The sequence below is a fragment of the Chrysochloris asiatica genome, unplaced genomic scaffold, assembly GCF_000296735.1.
Source record: "Chrysochloris asiatica unplaced genomic scaffold, ChrAsi1.0 scaffold00044, whole genome shotgun sequence".
Lineage (NCBI taxonomy): Eukaryota > Metazoa > Chordata > Mammalia > Afrosoricida > Chrysochloridae > Chrysochloris > Chrysochloris asiatica.
The window spans coordinates 10,956,273-10,971,880 of NW_006408562.1; the positions used below are offsets into that span (position 1 = coordinate 10,956,273).

The following is a 15,608-nucleotide window of genomic DNA, read 5'->3' on the forward strand; positions in this document are numbered from 1 at the left end:
TTTTTTTTTCTATGATCTTCCTATTGTTGATTTCATAATATTCTGACTTTTTAAAATTTATTGATATTGCCTTACATATGGTCTATTCTGAGCAGTGTTTCATGTATACTGGGAAAGAATGTATACTGTGCTTGTAGTTGGGCTGAGTATTCTGTGTATGTCTGTGAGTATTAAGTTCATTGATTGTGTTGTTCAGGTCTGTGTCTTTGTTAAATATCTTTCTAGTTCTGTCCTTCATCAAAACTGGTATATTAAAATCACTTGCTATTTTTGTAGAATTATCTCTTTCTTCAGTTCTTTTAGAGTTTGATTGATGTATTTTGAGGCATAGATATTTATTACAGTTATGTTCTCTTATTCAGTTGACCCTTACTTGTGATACAATGTCCTTCTTTGTCTCTTAGCCTGATTTTTGCCTTGAAGTCTATTTTATCAAAGATTAAAATTGCCACTCCTACTTGCTTTTTTATTGCTATTAGCGTGATATATTTGTTCCATACTTTGATTTTTATCTATTTGAAAGAAAAATAAACTCTAAAATAAACAAACAAAAAAAAGTGAGTGCAGCTATTTGACCTGGAGAGGAGAAAAATTGGGGTGGGGTGAGCTCCTGCCAGCCAAGGAGCTCATGAGGTAGGTGCAAGAGGGTCATGGAGTTCTTGGCCATAGATGGAGTTCCTATAGGCCTAGGACACTCAATTAGAAGTACTTCATGGAGGCTCTTGTTGCATGGATCTAGTTTCAATGTCTATTAGGACCACAGAGCAGCTGGGGGCAGGATGGCTAGTTATGAGGGCTTCTGCTAGACTTACGTTGGTCTGGTGGCCTTGCGGATTCTGTAGGTCTGGAACCACACCTGCCGAATCCAGTCACCAAAGTGGTAAAGCCAGCACCAGCTTCACACAGGGTCTGTTCTAGAGGTGGACAAGAGTGGTAGGAGCTGACCACACCTCTGGTCACCAGGAGATCGTAGGGGAGAAAAAAGGAATCACACCTGCCCCATTCATTGCTTATGTGAATCTGTTCTGTCAGGCCATTTTGTCACCAAAGCTGCTCATAAAAGTTCAAGGTAGTGGCACCATGTTTGGCCAGCTGACTGTTGACCACTCAGTCCCCCTCTCTCACCATACCTGCTCAGCTTCTCCTCCCAACAAGCACTCGATAAGCTTTTCTAACCTTTCCTCTGAAATTCCAGATTCCAGTATTTCCATCTGTATCTGTTCCGTTTGTTCTCTCATATCTTTGTTGTAAGAGGGTCTGCATTGTGCATCATCTGTCATCTTGCTGGAAGCCCTCTTAGTGTGTTTGTTTCTTAAACATACTCTGTCTTGTAACAACCATCCTTCCTGTGCCTCTTGCCCTGACCTTATTCCTCTTGTGAGTGACTCTGAAAACTTTCCTGCTCTTTCTGGGATTCAGCTCCAGTAATGAGCTTTGGAGTAGCATGCCAATTAAAAGCCTTAGTAATTATGCCTTTATTTCACTTTTTTTTTTTTTCTTCATTTTCCTGATGGAACTGGAGAGTTCATGGAGAAGAAGAATAATTACATTTCTTTAAAGGAGAGTCATAATTACAGATATTAAAGAGCTTTGTGCTCTATTGGCATCTGCAAGAATAATTTCTTTTAGAAAGATCAGTCCAAGACAGGTCTCTATGAGGTGGAGGTTAAAGATATCCCTAATGTCAGTCTTTTCCAACATTGTTACACCACTCCAGAATCCTTCATATCAGTCACCACACATCACCTCCACCACCTCCCAGAGATTTTTCATTTGTTTGTTTGTTTGTTTAGGACAGTGAAATATGACTTTAATAAATGAATACATAAGCCATCAGCATGTAAAGTCTAGCACAGCGGAACACCAAAATTGCCTTTAGTCCAGAGAATCAAACATGCACTGGTGAATCTTAAAGTCTCCTACTGTGTCCTCTCTTCCTTCCTTCACTTGTGTGCATATGGGTGCATGGGAATGCATTGTGAGTGGGCCTATGCACATGGGTATATTCCAATGTGTGTGCGTGTGACGTGTATAATCATAACAGAAGTTCCCAGAACATTTGTGCCTCTTCATCATGAAGCTCAGAACTTCCTGAGGATCCAGAAGATATGTCATGATGCTATAGCAACCAACAAGTTGGAACTCAGGAAATTCTTCCACGTGACTTGGGGTTCTTTAATATGCTGAAACATCTCAAAGAACTCATGACTTTCAAAGGGAAATGGTTCACTCAGTTGTGGAGGTTGACATGTCCCAAATCATAGTTCAGAGATCAGCTGGAGGATTCTTCCCACCTACAGAATCTCAGGAGGCTCTGAGGAGCCCAGGTAGTCATGTCAGACCTGAGGCTGTGAGAGCTGGTGAATCAGGTTGGGTGATAGGCTGAAAGTCCCACAAACTGGAGGTCAGACTTAGTGAACCAGATGCAAGATTCAGGGCAAGAGAGCGAACTTGGCCAAAGTAGTCCTGTAAATTGGACTCACACTATGTCCCTGAGGAAAACTAAGGGTGATGACTTCAGTCACACCCTCTTGTAAGGTCATAGCACCCTTAATCTGTAGTTGAGCTTTAAGCCTACTTCACTGGCAACTCACTTCAAAATGGGTCAACACTATAGTATAGGCACTGGATTGCAAGGTCAGCAGTTCAAACCGATCAACTGCTTCTCAGAATCCCGGTACAGGGTCGCTATGAGTCTGAACCCACTTAGCAGCATTTAACAACAATAAGAGCAACAAATGCATCACAGACTGGAAAAACATGGCTAGAAAGTTCATAATAAATAATTACCTGCACTCTATCTCAGTTGTAAGCACAAAAGACTGAATAAGGGCCTCGGAGCTCTGTAGAGAAGTTCAGCTGTGGGAAAGCTTCAGCAGTTCAGCAGTTCAGCCGTGCCATGGTCAGGCCTCTGCCAAAAGGCAAGATGGAGGCTTCTTGCAGACACCTAGGCCAGCCTGTTCTCTTCTACAGTCCTCTTCAACTCAGGAGGGAGGGCAGCAGGAGTTGCAGCTGGTTAAAGAATTAGCATTTAAAGATGTGTTAAGTTGGTTGTGGCATAGCCTGGGGTCTGGAGGTGCATGGCTCCCTCATGTCTTTTCAGGAAGCCTGTGCCGCCCTGTTGAACCAGTGTCTACAATATGTACAATCCAGAGACTCCGGCAGCACTCCAGAGAAGATCTCGGGGAACGTCAGCGAGACCTTCTCCCCACTCTGCCAACTCTCCGTGCCACCCACCTCTGGCCCCAGACCTAGCCTTGTGATAGATGGGAGGAGTCTGGCCTATGCTCTGGAGAAGAGCCTGGAAGACAAGTTCCTCTTCCTGGCCAAGCAGTGCCGTTCAGTCCTGTGCTGCCGCTCAACACCCTTACAGAAGAGCATGATGGTGAAGCTGGTCAGGAGCAAGCTCAAGGCCATGACCTTGGCAATAGGCAAGTACTGTGCCTGTGCCTGCTCTGAATTCACTGTGACCTTCCACTCTATACTGGAGAATAGCAAAGTGCTGCCTGTGTATTTTCTGTTGGTAAAATCACACCCAGTGTGAGCATACAGGCAGCGTATCCCACATGTAACGCAGAGTAACAACAGTTGCAAGTACATCTTTTCATTGTTGGTTGCTACTGAGTCGATTTAGACTGATGGTGACCCTGTGTGCACAGAGTAGAACTGTGTTCCATAGGGTGTCTAGGACATGGACTTTGGGCTGCAGATCACCAGGTCTGTCTATTTTGGTAGTTTAGTTACGTCTTTAACCGTTTATACCACCCAGCGTACATCTTGGTGGTGTTTATGGTTGTGTGCCGCTGAGTCAGTTCCAACTCCTAATGACCCTGTATTGTGTTTCTGAAGCTGTAAATCTTTTTGGGAAGAGAAAGTTTCATCTTTCTCCTGCTGAGCAACTGGTGGATTTGAACTGCTGAGCTTGAGGTTAGCAGCTCAAGAGCACATCTTATGAGGTCAGTAATAAGATGCTAGTTTAGGAAGATAGAGCTTCTACTGTTTCTTAGGAACAGGGAGACTAGAAACCTACCATTTCCAGATATTCATGACCGCAGCACAGGACACTGCCCACACAAAATGAGACCAGGTCAAATTAGACAGGCAGATGGCCCTGTGCAGCCAAGTCCTGGTCTCCTTGAGCCTTCTGGAGTTCTAGACTAGATGATGGTGCAAGGATCTAGAGGCTTAACATCCTTGAAGTCTTTCTGTCTCTCTGTCACTGTCTCTGCCTGTTTTTCTGTAACATGGTCACATCTTTCCACATTCCCTGGCGTGGTGCTTTAGGATGAGCACTCGGGTGCTAACCACAAGGTTGGCAGTTCAAACCCACCAGCCGCTCCTTGGAAGCCCTATACAGGGTCGCTATGAGTCAGCACTGACTCAACAGCACTTAACAATCACAACATATTTCATGGTGATTAGAATTCACATTCTCTTTTGCCAGCTGAACTTTACTAAGTGTTTTGATTAATCTTAGAAATATTCATCCTAAGAAATGGATAGTTACTAACTTTTACATTCACTTAAAGGAGTCCTGGTGTGGTAGGGTAAACACTCGACTGCTAACTGCAGGTCGGTGGTTCAAACCCTATGCAGGGTTGCTATGAGTAGGAACCAATTCAATGGCACTTAACAAAAAGAGCAACAACAAAGCAATGTGTATCTAAGGATGATTTTCCTTGCAGGCTTTCTAAGCCCAGTGTAGCAGTAAGGTTATGATCCCCAGGCGCCTTTGCCCAGGACACCATCTCAGTTCAATAACTGATTTATGTTCAAGCTTCGAGACTCAGCAGCACCACGTCCTGAGAAGGACCTGGGAAGACTGTAGATAGCATGGGGAAAGTGGTCCTGGCCATTGTCTACCTCACTGGACAACTGACCTCCTGACAAATAGAATTCACACCTAAGTGAGAGTTTACAATGAAAAGAAGGCTCCTCAGTCTCTAATAATTCCAGTATTTTCTGCAGAAATTCTGTGACAGCCACTTCCTGTTGGAATTGGAGTTGTCACCTCAAAATGGTCATCTCAGTATGCCAGCAGAACCAGTGTTGGGCTGAGTTCCAAGTGAAAGTGAGGAAAGAGCCCTGTGCTTGGCAGAGTTGTCAGTGCTCTGCTGGGGGGCCATGTGATGCTGAGGAGAGCCCGTCGCTGGGTGCAGATGCTCTGATGTGGTCTCCTGGTAAGGTCTACAGAGGCCAGACACCCACTCCTCAATAGCCCCTCCCAGCAAAGGGTTCCTGGAGCCATCTTTGCTTCCAGTGCTCGAGTGGCCTTCTGGTTTTCCTGACAAGGATGGGTTCTGCAGGCTACTTTGCACTACTCACCATCTCTGTTTTCCTCTAATCTCAGCATCCGCAATGATAAACCACATTCTCAGCACTACACAGCACCTGCCACAACACAACCACTTAGTCACAGGATCCTGGTATTCAGTTAAGAAATAGAGGTAAAGCCTTGGTTGGTTAAAAGGAAATGGGAGAAAAACTGAATCTTTTCAATAAGGGAAAGCAATGGCCTGTAAATATTCTAGCGAGCATCTTGGAACCTGCGTTAAAGCACCGTGTCCTCAGTGTTTCCCTGCACACAGCGTTGCTGCTTACTGTATTTCATTTGGAATGGGACATGCTGGGAAGCACTGCAGAGATTTTCGTTGCCTCACAGAATTCTCATTCATCTTATTACCCAGGCTGGGCCCCCTCCAATAAAGGATAGAAAAGCCACAGGTAGGAGACATCTGGTAACCACATTATGAAACACTCCAACTTTGTAGACCTACCTCTTACACCAGTTTTACTCCTTGGCATGTGCTCTGTGATCGCAGCCATTCTGCATGTTTCCAAGAATAATCGCTATCACTGAATATCACTTTCTTTATGCATCTGCTTGTCTGTTGCCAACAGAGCCAAAAATCTTGCCCATGCCCATTCCTATCAGCAGCTTGCCTGGGTAACCGGAAATTCTCCCTTAGCACACCCACAGAGGACCCAAAGGTGACCTCACAGCTAATCATCTGGCTGGTCATTGATATGCAACTGAGTTATGCGATTTCCAGGACAGAATGTCACCTCCTGTGTTTAGTTTACAAACCGTGCACCTGATTTTGAGTTGGAGGAGCCTTGGTCGATCTATGGTGAAGCAGGAGTCATCCTGTAATTGTACGACTGAGGAAGATGGGGATAGTAGCTTCCATTATGTCAGGCTCCATGTTGTGTAGCTATGTGGGTCTCCACGTAGAGGAGCTACTACAAGAATGGTAGGTCAGAACTGGCCACCTCTCTTGGTGGCTGACAGTTCCAAACTCTACACCATGGTTGCTATGACTCCCTAAACTACAGATATGCCCTGTCCTTCACCCTTTCCCAGGACCCAGCCCTGTGAGGCCTCTGTGAAGTCAGTCAGATTCTGTGTCTCCCAGTCCCACTCCCTCACGCCTGCCTGTGCTGTTTCTAGGAGACGGAGCCAATGATGTCAGCATGCTCCAAGTGGCAGATGTGGGCGTTGGCATCGCTGGTCAGGAAGGCATGCAGGTAAACATCAGCTGCACTCTGCAATATGACCTGAGGCTCTCATTGGCCTCTTGCTCCTTCAGGCCACTTTTTTATTGGTGGCACCAAAGGAAGAAGCATCTGGCCACCCTTTGAGCACTATAGAAGTAAGCTAAAGAGGGTCCCTACACATAACTGACGCTCATATACATTCTGGTAGCGTAGTGGTTATGAATCGGGCTCGAACCGCGAAGTCAACAGTTCGAAACTACCAGCTGTTCTGCAGGAGAAAGATGAGGCTTTCTGCTTCTGTAAAGATTTACAGCCTCAGAAACCCTGTACAGGATCACTATGAGTTGGAACCAACTCCATGGCACACAACAACAACAACAAGCTGATCATAGAGGAGACGATGGAGTGGGGCTTTTCATAACTACGTAGCAACATGCTATATACATGTCTGCCTCTGTCTGCAAGTATGGTTTTATGAAATAGTGGTCCAAAGAGAGAAGCAAGATGCTTCGTTCTGGCTATTCTGGCCATCCTTGAAAAGCAGTTTTTGGTTATTTTTTACTTTTTGGCACACTGTCCATACCACTTTAAAAACTGATTTCTTTGTAGCTTGGTTGGGACCTGGTGCAACCATGAAAGTGAGATGTAACTGTCTTGACTCACATGGAACCTCATTTTTGCATTTTTTCATTTGCTTGACGCATGATCCAGGCATTGAACAAATAACTTCATTAAAGCTGAACTTCTTTTGGATATAGTTCTAAAAGCAATTTCCAACATTTGATTAACTTTGAGTCACAAAGTTTTGGAGCTGGATAGAAACTTTAGGAAACAATTTGTCCAAATATCATCTGTCACATATATTTGAAACATTAGATGAACCCTATAAGGTGATGTTTCTGAGCTTGAATGTTTATTGAGATTCATCTTTTTTCCCCACATATTAAGTATTCATTGAATAATTACTGAGTGAATGAATGAATCCATCAGTTTTTACTGAACACCCCTGGGGTTCAATAATCAACATCCTAATTTTCTAAGAGCCCATGGTAGAGCAAGCCACATGACCAATCACACTGTGCACAAAACCTGATTTCTCCTTTCCTCTCTGGCTTGTGTCTTAGGGAGGTGGGACAGACCTGGTGAGGGGTCCTCAATAACCTGAGCTCTTCTTCCCATCAAGGTGGTGATGGCCAGTGACTTTGCAGTGCCGAGATTCCGATACCTGGAGAGACTCTTAATTGTCCATGGACATTGGTGTTACTCTCGAATCGCCAACATGGTGCTGTACTTCTTCTACAAGAACACAGTAGGTGTTTGAGGCGGCTTTTCAGACTTTCTAGCTGGGAAGGCCTGTGATACATCACCCATCACCCATATTGGAGCCAAGGGCACTGACAAGGCCTCCACTGACTAGCCTCCCATGACCTTGGTGAATTTCCCCAATCCTGGCCATGTGCATGAGATCTGACTCATCACACAGGATAGAAATGACCTCTCAGAAGGGTAGGTTACATTGCATGAGGTCATGGGTGCAGACAGATAAAATCAGAAGGTCTACTTTTTACTTTGTAATGAGAAATGAAGTTATCATGAGGTCCAGCATTTGCACACCATCCCAAAGCCTTTAAGCACTTGAGGCCAGATTCAAATCTGGTCTATCTGGCCCCAGCACCTAAGCATCATACCAATTTGTGAGAGTATTTCTATGGCGTTTACTGTCGAGATGTCCAGAAGTAGGAGTTTTCTAATCTGCATATTCTCACATGTTGATGGGATATTCTCACATCTAATCCATATATTCTCACATATAGACATCAAATAGCAAGCAAAAATGTGCCTGTGATCCTGGAATCAAAATGAGGGGACTTGGTCACTCCAGGATCATGGTGTGTAAAGTCCTCTGTTGAGACAGAGCACGGATAGCAGGCAGGTAAGGCTCAGTTCAGAGAGACAGCTCTGGCCCTATCATGTGTCCCCTGCTCTCCAGCCAGCCGCCTCTGAAACCCTTTTAGCCTTCAGTTAGGCTCCCAGACTCTACAGTTGTCTTCCTAGGGACTTTGAGTAAGTGGCCTGACTTCTTTTGTATTGATCTTCATGTGTAACTCTTTTCTCCTCTACTATGGAATCCTGGCGGGACAGGTCTCACCACACCCCACTAACACTGCTCATGCAGTCATTTGGGGGTCCTTCGTCTCACCTAAGTAGACAGGGTTCCCTTACAGGTGACTGAGAAAACGCCCTGCCTTGCTTAGCTCCTGATACCCTGGACAGCTTACCATTGAATGTGCAAACAAGGCAAGAACATGAACTCATGCAGTAAATGGCCTCATGGGTAGTCCCATCAATCTAGCTCTCCAGACACCAGAGAGCCAATGCCTCAACCCTTCTGTCCTCTTCCAAAATATAAAATAAGCTAAAAGAAATGTTCCTTTTCCTTCCTAATTCCTTTTTTAAAACTCCATACTAACCCCAGAGTGTTGTCGGGACAACTCCTGTTGAGGTTCTTCACAATTTCTTCTGCTGATTTGACCTCTCTGTCTCTTCATAGCCCTCCCCTCCCTCTTACTCTTACCATTTTCCCAACTGCCTTCTAGGAAATAAATGCAGAAGCTTGGAGCCCCTCGGCATGTCTAGTTTGATAACTTTGGTCCTGGAGTTCATTCAGATTAGGTCATGCGTGGGACTGTCCCAGGAATGCTGTCCCTGCCCTTGTCTATTCCCTGCTCCCTCCTTCCCTCCAGCATGCAAACCACTGCTGAGGGCCCTTGGATATAATTGTGTATGAGGGGCACCAGACAAAGGAATAAAGTTGGTGATTCAAACTCACCAACCACTGCTCAGAAACCATATGCAGGCTTGCTATGAGTTGGAATGGACTCAGTGGCACTCAACAACAACAAATAAAGACTAGCTCACCCACTGGGGTCTGACCCTAATGAGCTGTGTGCTGTCTCGAGCAAGTTATCGGACTTCTCTGGTTCTACTTTCTTATCTGAAAAAACTCATGTTAAGCTAAGTAGCAAACTGATCTTTATAATTCCTGTTTAAAATTCTTAAATCAAAAGGATGACAAGAATAAAGTAGACTGAACCACTATCCGTTTCCATTACAAGTGAAGGCATTATACGCTCCCTGGAATGGGTCTTGGCCCGACCACCAGGATGGATCTGGCCTCATTGGAGTGGGCTGAAAGGAGAAGGAGCTGGTGCATATGTTCCATGTGAGACACTTAGTGAAGGAATTGAGGAGGAGTTCAAAGATAATTGCTGTGTGTTTCCTCAAATGAAAGCTCATTGGCTTTAGAAATAGATTGGCTTTCCTTTCCAGTAACAAGTAGAGATGGAAAAGTTCTGTAACGACAATGGCTTGGAAAGAAGAATTTTTTGATACTTGAGGAAAAGAAAATTCAATTATACAAGTAGCTTTTTTCCTTTTTGTCATGACTCCATTGCTCACCAATGACTCATTAGACTGCAGGTGGGGAGGGTGGGGATGCTGGCGGTGCCTGGCAGTCCGAAGAAGAGAAATGAATGAAGGTCATGAAAACTCTAGCCCTCAGGTTTCCCTCTGCAGGGGAAAGTGACATATTGGGAGATTGAAGTCGTTGATTAAAGCAAGACTTGGAGGGCATGTGTCATGATAAGTTATGTAAGGTGGCAGTTCCACCTTTGGTCTTCATAGCAAGTTGTTTTCAAGTTGGGAAACCAAAACTCAGGCTGAGTGACTGGTTCAAGGTCTGAACAGCTCTTGAGCCAAAACCCTGGTTTTGGGGTGACCCAGCAGAAAATGTTCTTCTTTTGTACCATGCCCCCTCTTGGCACTGTCTAATACTCCCAGCTGGCACTACCAAGGACCTCTGTGGTTGCCATAGGCAAGTCTTTATCAACTGGGACCCTTCATTTCTTTATGGGGTAAAGACATCTAAATGGACATGCATGTTGGCTCTGTTTTTGTCTCAAATGAATGAAATAATGATACTACTATTAACATACAGTTTATATGACTGAATGGTTTAAAATTAAGAAAAGTATGCGACAGGGTTGTATTCTCTCACCATTCTTATTCAAACTGTGTGCTGACCAAATAATTCAAGAAGCTGGATTATATGAAGAAAAATGTAGCATCAGGATTGGAGGAAGACTCATTATGCAATATGCAGATGATACAACCTTGCTTGCTGAAAATGAAGAAGATTTAAAATATTTACTGATGAAGATCAAAGAGCACAGCCTTTGGTATGGATTATATCTTAATGTAAAGAAAACAAAAATCCTCACCACTGGACCAATAAACAACATTCTTATCAATGGAGAAAAGATTGAAGTTGTCAAGGACTTCATTCTTCTTGGATCAACTATCAACACTCATGGAAGCAGCAGTCAAGAAATCAAACAGCGTATCACATTAGGCAAATTTCCTACACAAGACCTTTTTAAAGTCTTGACAAGCAAAGACGTCAGCTTGAGGACTAAGATGCACGTGACCCAAGCCATGGTATTTTCAATAACCTCATATGCATGTGAACGTTGGCAGTAAATAAGGAAGACCTTAGAAGAACTGATGCATTTGAGTTATGGTGCTGGAGGAGAATATTGAAAGTGCCATGAGCTGCCCAAAAAACCAACAGATCTGTGCTGGAAGAAGTGCAGCCAGAGTGCTCCTTGGAGGCCAGGATGGCCAAACTTCATCTCTCATACTTCAGACATATTGTCAGGAGGGACCAGTCACTGGAGAAGGATGTCATGTTTGGTAAGGTGGAGGGTCAGAGAAAAAGTGGAAGACACCCAATGAGATGGATTAGCCAAGTGACAGCATCAGTGGACTCCAGCGTGGCAATAATTGTGAGGTTGGCCCAGGACCAGGCAGTGTTTCATTCTGTTGTGCATAGGGTTGCTATGAGTCGGTATCGACTCTATGGCACCTAACAACAACAATTATCATGGAGTTCTGATGTCACACTGTAGGATAAACACTGGACTGCTAACCACAAGGTTGGTGGTTCCAACCCACCAGCCACTCCTTGTAAAGTCTATACAGGGTCTTTGTTAGTCAGAAATGACTCAGTGGTACTTCACAACAATAACATAGAGCCCTTCTGTGGTGCTGTAGGATAAACACTGAACAGGTAACCATAAGGTTGGCAGTTCAAATCTTATCATCCACTCCTTAGAAACCCTGTACAGGGTGGTTATAAGTCAGATCCAATTGGACCGCACTTAACAAGGACAGCATGAGTCAGAACTGATGCTATGGCACTCAACAACTACTAACATTTGCAAACTACAGGTGAGTGCCTACAGAGTGCTAGGAACTGCTGAGAAAAATGTCATTCATTCATTTACTCCTCATGACAATCCCCGAGGACAGTATGTCCATTTCATGGGCAATGAAACTGAAGTTGAGAAGGATTAAATTATCTGTTGTGTTGTCATAGAGCAACATCACAGACTTTGCTTAAAGTAAAACCAACAGAGGGACAAAGCAATCCAAATGGGGAAGATATGAAAATTCAGAGTGAAATGGCCACTCCACCAGACACTGAGAAATAAAACATTTTTGAATAGTTGAAGCAGGAACAAAAGGTTCCCAAATTGTAATTGGCCTGAAATCAATCAGGAAGTCAAAGGCAGGATATCTAAGAGTGGGGATTTAAGAGGAATGGGTGGATGATATATGTGTGGGGTAGCATGATTGGTACATAATTCCAAGCATACATGCTCTTCAGTTTATTTCAGAATGATCATAGGACAAGGATAGAACAGGGTTTATGGCTAAGGTGCTATAAAAGTCATGTTCTCAGTCATGTCTGTTTCTGGGGGTCTATTGTAAACCTGTTACAGAGGTTCAAATTGGATTCATAAGAGGATGTGAAGGAGGGTATATCATGGCTGACATCAGATGGATCTTGGCTGAAAGAAGAGAATACCAAAAAGATGTTGACCTGTGCTTCATTGACTATGCAAAGACCTTTGATTGTGTGGATCCTGACAAGCTACGGACAACACTGTGAAGAATTAGTATTCTGGAACACTTAATTGTGCTCATGTGGAACCTGTACATGTACCAAGAGGCAGTTGTTCAAACAGAATAAGGAAACACCGAAAACAACTTAAAATTAGAAAAGATGTGTGCCAGGGTTGTATTCTTTCACTGTATTCATTCAATCTGTATGCTGAGCAAACAATCTGAGAATCTGGGTTATAGGAAGGAAAATGTGGCATCAGGATTGGAGGAAGACTCATTAACAACCTTTGATATGCAGATGATGCAACCTTGCTTGCTGAAAGAGAAGAGGACTTAAAATACTTACTAATTAAGATCAAAGACCACAGCCTCGGGTATGGTTTGCATCTCAATACAAAGAAAACAAAAATCCTCCCTGCTGGACAAATAAACAGCATCCATATAAATGGAAAAAAGATTGAAGTTTGTCAAAGACCTCATTTTGCCTGATCAACTGTCAACACTTGTGGAAGCAGTAATCAAGAAATCAAACAACATATTGCATTAGGCATATCTGCTGCATAAGACTTCTTGAAAGTGTTGAAGAACAAATATGTCATTTTGAGGACTAAGGTATGCCTGACCTAACCATGATATTTTCAGTAACCTCTATGCATGCAAAAGCTGGACCGTGAATAAGGAAGATCTTAGAAGAATTGATGCATCTGAGTTATGGTGTTGGAGGAGAAAATTGAAAGTACCATGGGCTGCCAAAAGAACAGTCAGAATTCTCTTTGGAAGCCAGGGTAGACACACTTCATCTCTCATGTTGTTGTTGTTGTTAGGTGCCATTGAGCCGGTACTGACTCACAGCAACCTTATGCACAGCAGAACGAAACACTGCCTGATCCTGGACCAACCTCACTATTGTTGCTGTGCTTGAGCCCATTGATGCTGCCACTTGGCTAATCCATCTTCTGGGGATCTTCTTCTTTCTCTCTGACCCTCCACCCTACCAAACGTGATATCCTTCTCCAGAGACTGGTCCCTCTTGACAATACGTCCGAAGTTTGAGAGATGAAGTTTGGCCATCCTGACCTCCAAAGAGCACTCTTGTTGCCCTTCTTCCAACACAGATCTGTTGGTTTTTTGGCATTTTCAATATTATCCTCCAATACCATAATCAAAGGCATCAATTCTTCTATGGTATTCCTTATTCACTGTCCAGCTTTTGCATGCATATGAGGTTATTGAAAATACCATGGCTTGGATCAGGTGCACCTTACTCTTCAAGCTGACATCTTTGCTCTTCAACACTTTAAAAAGGTCTTGTGCAGCACATTTGCCTAATGCAATACGTCCTTTGATTTCTTGACTGCTGCTTCCATGAGTGTTGATAGTTGATCCAAGAAGAATGAAGCCCTTGACAACTTCAATCTTTTCTCCATTGATAAGAATGTTGTTTATTGGGCCCATGGTGAGGATTTTTTTCTTTACATTGAGATGCAATCCATACAGAAGGCTGTGCTTTTTGATCATCAGTAAATATTTTAAGCCTTCTTCACTTTCAGCAAGCAAGATTGTATCATCTGCATATTGCAGGTTGTTAGTGAGTCTTCCTCCAAACCTGATGCCACGTTTTCCTTCATATAATCCAGCTTCTCAGTATATGTGCTCAGCATACAGGTTGAATAAGTATGGTGAAATAATACAACCCTGTCGCACACCTTTCTTAATTTTGAACCATTCAGTATTCCCATATTCTGTTCGAACAGCTGCATCTTGGTCCATGTACAGACTCCTCGTGAGCACAATTAAGTGTTCTGAAATACTCATACTTCACAATGTTGTCCATAGTTTCTCATGATCCACATAATTGAAAGCCTTTTCGTAGTCAATAAAGCACAGTAAACATCTTTCTGATATTCTCTGTTTTCAGCCAAGATCCATAGGACATCAGCAATGATGTCTATCCCTGGTCTCTCACACTTCACACTTATTATGAGAAGGTACCAGTCCCTGGAGAAGAGTATCATGTTTGGTAAAGTGGAAGGTCAGAGAAAAAGAAGACGATCCCCAATGAGAAGGATTGGCACAGTGGTAGCAGTGATGGGGTCAAATGTAGCAACAATTGTGAGGTTGGCGCAGGACTAGGCAGTGTTTCATTCTCTTGTGCATAGGGTTGCTATGAGTCAGTACCGATACTGACTACAACAATTATAAAGATTTATCAGTAACGTTCATCAAAGCTATAAACTATCACATATGTGTGATATAAGCTATCAGATCTTGCATCTGACTGACCATAGAAGCAATATCATTTAGGAATATACTATGGTACTCTGTACCTACCAGACATCAGAGAAGAATAGTGTCTTCTTTGGGGCATATCATTAGGTCAGGATCAAGGTTAGATTAGCATCTAAGAGGAACTGCTATTTAAAAAGGCAATTTTTTAAAATCAATATGGATTCTACTCTGGGATATAGGGATTGAGACATAGTTGGAATGGGAAAAAGGGGGAAATAATGTTAAGATGCTTGGCTGTCTTTTGAATCTTGGTTTCCCTGGCATGCCATTATAAAATAGACACTTGAGGGGGAGAGAAAGGAATAGCCAGAAATATCACCATAGAAAGCTTGTAAGTCCGTTTTCTGCTATAACTGATTGGAATACTAAAATAGGGCTACAATGTGCCCATTGAAGGTGACTTCCTGCGGAGCCTCTGCATTACATAAGACCATAGGTGGAAGCCTGAACCACATCCAGATCTTTAGAGGTGGAAAATTTCCACTTGAAAGGACAAGCAGACCAGCCTGGAGTGACTAGAAGAACAGAAGATACTTCTTGAAAGAAAGACCTACAGGAAAAATACAAAACAATATAGGCAGACAGACTGATAACTACAAGAACAAGCAAGTTCCTAGCTCAGGAGATATCAAGGCAAGTAGCCGGGTCCCCTCAAAGCAAACCCTGGTCCACGACTAAGACTCACGGAGAATACACTCTCTAATTGGTGACCACGTTCGTCACCGATAACGGAAAGTGAGGGAAAAACAGCAATGAAGCTGCAAGAAAAGCCCCACAACATTCAATAGACTCATGTGAACCAGCGTGGAGACCTGGTTGGCAAACAGTGTTGCAAGACCTGGGAACTCTTGGGC

General features: G+C 43.4%; 1 protein-coding gene across 1 annotated transcript in view; it reads left to right on the forward strand.

Annotated features, from left to right (window-relative positions):
- Positions 1 to 15,608, forward strand: part of ATP10A (ATPase, class V, type 10A) — a 220,974-nt gene that overhangs the window by 197,633 nt on the left and 7,733 nt on the right. Inside the window, exons 14-16 of the mRNA XM_006861922.1 lie at positions 3,104 to 3,431; positions 6,452 to 6,528; positions 7,682 to 7,807. Of these exons, the coding sequence (XP_006861984.1) occupies positions 3,104 to 3,431; positions 6,452 to 6,528; positions 7,682 to 7,807 (531 nt within the window). The remainder of the gene's footprint in view (positions 1 to 3,103; positions 3,432 to 6,451; positions 6,529 to 7,681; positions 7,808 to 15,608) is intronic.